The sequence below is a fragment of the Sinocyclocheilus anshuiensis genome, unplaced genomic scaffold (assembly GCF_001515605.1).
Source record: "Sinocyclocheilus anshuiensis isolate Anshui unplaced genomic scaffold, SAMN03320099.WGS_v1.1 scaffold1497, whole genome shotgun sequence".
In the NCBI taxonomy this organism is placed as follows: domain Eukaryota; kingdom Metazoa; phylum Chordata; class Actinopteri; order Cypriniformes; family Cyprinidae; genus Sinocyclocheilus; species Sinocyclocheilus anshuiensis.
In genome coordinates, this window is record NW_015543492.1 from 424,369 (window position 1) to 429,541 (window position 5,173).

Here is a 5,173-nt window from a genome sequence, read left to right on the forward strand (position 1 = left end):
CCAGCAGTTAAAAAGTTCTCAGAAATAATCACATTTGTTTTGCTTAACCTATATTCTAAAAATAATTTTAATGTCTCAAAAAAAAAAAGTCACCAGCCTGAATAAATTGTACCATTATAAAATTGTGACTGCACAAGTAGTGTAGTAATTTAGAAGGTGAAAATACTGTGAAATTACATACATACAAATGGCATGAAATTTGAAAGCATAACAACTATCAACTATGACGTCTATGAAACGTCAGTCAATAAAGCATTTTTTTTAAACAATGGCACTATAGGCTACATTTTTTTAACTAAAAAAAATCAAATCGCGGACGTAAGCGCGAGTCCTGCTCTTCTTTGAAGCAGACTTTTCAGACTTATTTCAACCCCATAGCAGTGGCATGACAGTACCGGCCCTCGCGGCCAGAAAACAGACCGGCCCACCGGGAATTTTCCCGGTGCTCCCGATTAGTCCCAATCCGGGCCTGGTTGCCACGTTCTTCATCTAATATTTATATTTTATTTTATTTCAGCTTTATTTCAATGAACAAAAATGTTTTTAATAGTTTTAGTTAACAATTGTAGCCCTGGTAAGTCCAGATATACACGATCGTAAGAGGCACAGAAGTGGCGTGAAGCTCCTGACCTGCAGGATCTGTTTGGGTTTGAAACACAGAAACGGCAGGTGAAGATTGAGGTCCATGACGGGCCGATCCACATCCAGTCGTGAGGGAAGTTCAATCTGAAAGGGTCTGAGATTGAACACCTAGAGAAACATCCACAAAAAACAACAATGAAGTAGGTGACCTGAAACAGCCCACACAGGTAAAATAACCGAATGTATAACTAAATAGTGCAGGTTCTTGTGAACATTTCCGGCATCATGGTGGTAATAAAGACACTCACCACATGCAGCGGCCCGGGGGGCGGGATGGGCACCAGCGCCAGTTTGGCAGAAAACTCCTTCACCTGCTCTTCAAACTCACACATGCGGGACGTCTTCAGCTGGAGCAAGAAACTATGACAGAAGAGAAATAAACCAGTTACAACGAATCTTTCATGTTACAGCTAAATAACAGTATGGAGTGGCTCTTACCTGGACAGACAGTCTCTGAGGGCGTTATAATAAGGATATTTGGAGATGACACATATGCTGCATGTGGTGTAGAGACACTGCAGTTTGTTCAACCGATAACCATTTTGATGACTCCCATTATCTTGATGCAACTACAAAAACACAACAAACACGACAGATGAATTAGTGACTGCATTTTACAAACATTTTACATGAAAGTGACGTGACGTGTAAACACACACACACATTTCATTAATATATTCTGTACACTACCTTTCAAAAGTTTGGGGTCGGTAAGATTCTTTTTTTTAATAATTTTATTATGAATAATTAAATATAAATGCATTATTTATCCATTAAATTGATCAAAGGTGACAGTAAAGACATTTATGTTACAAAGGACTTATGTTTCAAATAAATGCTGTTCTTTTGAACTTTCTATTCATCAAAGAATCCTGCAAAATAAAATGTGTCACGGTTTCCACAAAAATATTAGGCAGCACAACTGTTTTCAACATTGATAATGATCAGAAATGTTTCTTGAGCAGCAAATCAGCATATTAGAATGATTTCTGAAGATCATGTGACACTGAAGACTGGAGTAATGATGCTGAAAATTTAGCTATTATCATAGGAATTGCATTTTAACATATATTCACATAGAAAACTGTTATTTTACTATTATTATATTTTAAATTGAAATAATATTTCACAATATTACTCTTTGTACTGTATTTTTGATCAAGTAAATGCAGCCTTGGTGAGCAGGAGAGACAAAAACAATAAAGAATCATCTTACTGACCCCTTTTAAATGGTAGTGTAGTTCTTGTTTTATATCATAATTATTATATTAATATATATATGATGCAGCTAATGATAAGACATCTCACATGAACAGGTTTGCAGTACTGAGCCACCACACCATGAGTCTGGTTCCCAAACACATCCGTGAACACCAAGAAATGATAGCTGTCTTCTCTGCTCTCATTGGTTATTCTCAACCCATCTGTCCAAAGACAAACCAGACACTGTCAGAGTTACTGTTAGATACAGAATGGCAGACTGAGGCGTTTGCGAAGGTCACCTGGGAAGCAGAGCTGCAGCAGGGCTATCAGGTCAATGTTTTGAGGTACGCTGAGGTCGTCTGAGGCGGCGACCGCTGGTTCGTTGGTTTGGCCGGAATCGCTGATGGTGGAAACCGGTCGGTCTCTCTTCTTCTTAAAGGAGCGTCTCCGCTGGGCTCTGCAGAAGGCTGGAGCGAGATCCTGTTCAGTGCCGTTACTGGAGCTCTCCTTCGTCACAAACGGCGGAGCGTGAACCTGCAGCACCTCCGCCTCCACCAGAGGCTCTTTGCCTTTACCCTGCAGCTGCGTCCAAACAAGATGAACAGTCAACATTTTAGATTGATATAAATATGCACACACACACACACACACACACACACACACACACACACACACACACACACACACACACACACACACACACACACACACACACACACACACACACACACATTTATATAAATACAAAATGTTGACTGTGTTCATCTTGCTTGTGTGAATTTCTATATATATACAGTGGGTACGGAAAGTATTCAGACCCCCTTCAATTTTTCACTCTTTGTTATATTGCAGTCAAACAGCATTTCCATTGTTCTTTGCTCAACATTTTGCACAGAATGACTGTGAATACTGAAATGAACGGTTCGTTTTACCAGATGTATGTCTTTCAGACGTTCACTAGATACTCCGAGCACCACACACGCTTCCAGCAGACCCGATGGGATGTTTCCCGCCATCAGAAGCGCTTCTGCTGAGCTCTGGCCGTCGATGATCTTCCAGGCACTCACATACAATACTCTCAGAAAAGTCTTCAATCTTCAGTCTTCAGCCCCATTGTGGTTCTTCAACTTCCTGTAGGTCTACTGAAATGAATAAGACTTCAGTTTATGCTACACCAGACAGACATTTTTAGTAGTGCAGACTGTAAAAGCAACCACTATTACTATTACTTTTACTTATTGCTTATGGTTAGTAATGCGAAATGCAGAGACCAGAATATCACAGATACTATAAACCACCTATTAGTATTGTGTAAGAAGCAGCTATTGCAATTTCGCAGCTATAAGGATTGTATTTAAAGACGCATGCAAACAAAAAAGGAAGTTTGCACAGTATGAGGTACAAAAACTGTCACCCATAAAACCATCTCTATCTAAAATGTGAGAACATGGCTCATGTTTCACAATCAAGGACTGCTGAGTTAACAATCCAGCGTCTCCCATCTGAGTCAATGGATGAAGTGACCGATTCATAGATGAATGTGTCAGCATTCACAAAACTTGTAAAAGTGGTCAGATCTTAAAGAAAAACCAGCCCTGCCAAGACAATTCCTCTTACTTATAAAATATATACTGTAGAAAAGGGGTTTTCAAACTGGGGTCCGTGGAAAGAGAAAAACAGTGTGACAAATGCAAAAATGACTATATAATAAAACATAAGATTTAAATAAATGAATATTACATCTAGCAGTACAGTGCTGTTTCTATCAATGAGATACAATTTTTATGAATAGTCTGAATTAGCTTTTATATATTAGTTTTATATATTCTGCTTTTACTTTAATTTTTGTTAAAGATTTAGTCATTTTTTGTGTGTTTTTGTCACTAATAAGTTTTTTTAATGTCTGTATAGTTTTTTATTTTTATTTAATTTTAATTATTTTAAAACATCAAGTTAAACTAAATGAAAATGACAAATGTTTCTATGGGAACTAGCTGACTTAAAATAAGCTTTCTTATATTTGATTTTATTTCAGTTGACATTTATTTTAGTTCAGGTCACAATTTTCACATGGTTTTAGTTTTAGTTAACTATAACAATAAATAAATAATACATCTAACAGTACAGTGCTTCAGTGAACAGAGAAAAGAATTCTATGTACTTTAAGTAAACTATACACACTATATACTCACATAATTAAAATATTACTTTTTAAAGTTTAAATTGGGTTTTCATACATTAAAATATACTGTATAGTTGCCTTTTAAAATGTGAGGATGGGGGTCTCTCGCATGAGGATGATTTGGGGGTCGATGAACACAGTCAACATTTTAGATTTATATAAATATGCACACACACACATTTATATAAATACAAAATGTTGACTGTGTTCATCTTGCTTGTGTGTGTGAATTTATATATATAACAAATTGAAGCCCGCAGGTCTACAGGTCAATGCCAAACTGAATTTGCAACCAATTTTATTTCCGTAAAGTATTCGTGAATGAAACAGGATATTCAACAAGATTTTCTCCACTTAAGCGAATGTATAAATAATTTGCATAATTAGAAGTCAGCTATAAATAATACAGTCTAATAGTCTGGTTCTCCCTGAATGCTTCTCTTGTTTTTCCACCAAAATGACTACATGCAGTGAACTGCTCCCAGCTCAACATCTGGTTCTTGTCAGAATCTGGATCAAGTTCAAGCTAAAAGACTAGGACTGAACGTGAAACTATGGAGTTTGTCACAGTTCTGTCCTCAGTGAGAGACCAGAGCATCTCCTGGATGACTGTACGTGTGTTTACACCACATGCACAACAGTTGCAACACTGGTCTTCATGATTCCTGAGCAAACCGGCGGGTGAAGTCAAGTAGAGACAGAGAGAGCATTCATTCTGCTGGTGCCAAGTTTGACAAAGACGTCAGACCAGTTGGGAAAAACCAAGAAAAGAGAGGTTTGTCATTGCTGAGCACATACCTCCTTCTGTTTAGCTATACTTCAGAAAAAAACGATTGTAAACAACATGCTCTAACCTTTTGTATAATTATTATATATGACCCCCTTTTTATGAATGAAAAATTCATGTCACACCGCACAAACATTTAAGTTGATAAGTCAATAAGTAGTATTAAATTACATTAAGAAACGCAAGTTCATTATTCCATTTTTTAACAATGTATAATATATAAACTGTGTATATGTAATATATATATATATATACATAAATATTTAAAATGGTAAAATGTAAAATAAAAAGTGTAATATTTTTACAATTTAAATCATACACACACACACACACACACATATATATATATATATATATAT

General features: G+C 36.5%; 1 protein-coding gene across 1 annotated transcript in view; it reads right to left on the reverse strand.

The window, feature by feature from the left end:
* LOC107694768 (DENN domain-containing protein 3-like) overlaps nucleotides 1-5,173 on the reverse strand; it is a 33,350-nt gene that overhangs the window by 27,032 nt on the left and 1,145 nt on the right. Inside the window, exons 2-7 of the mRNA XM_016494448.1 lie at nucleotides 2,778-2,987; nucleotides 2,145-2,427; nucleotides 1,951-2,066; nucleotides 1,081-1,211; nucleotides 891-1,002; nucleotides 631-750 (exon numbers count right to left, since the gene is read on the reverse strand). Coding sequence (XP_016349934.1) covers nucleotides 631-750; nucleotides 891-1,002; nucleotides 1,081-1,211; nucleotides 1,951-2,066; nucleotides 2,145-2,427; nucleotides 2,778-2,861 — 846 coding nt within the window. The 5' untranslated portion in view covers nucleotides 2,862-2,987. The remainder of the gene's footprint in view (nucleotides 1-630; nucleotides 751-890; nucleotides 1,003-1,080; nucleotides 1,212-1,950; nucleotides 2,067-2,144; nucleotides 2,428-2,777; nucleotides 2,988-5,173) is intronic.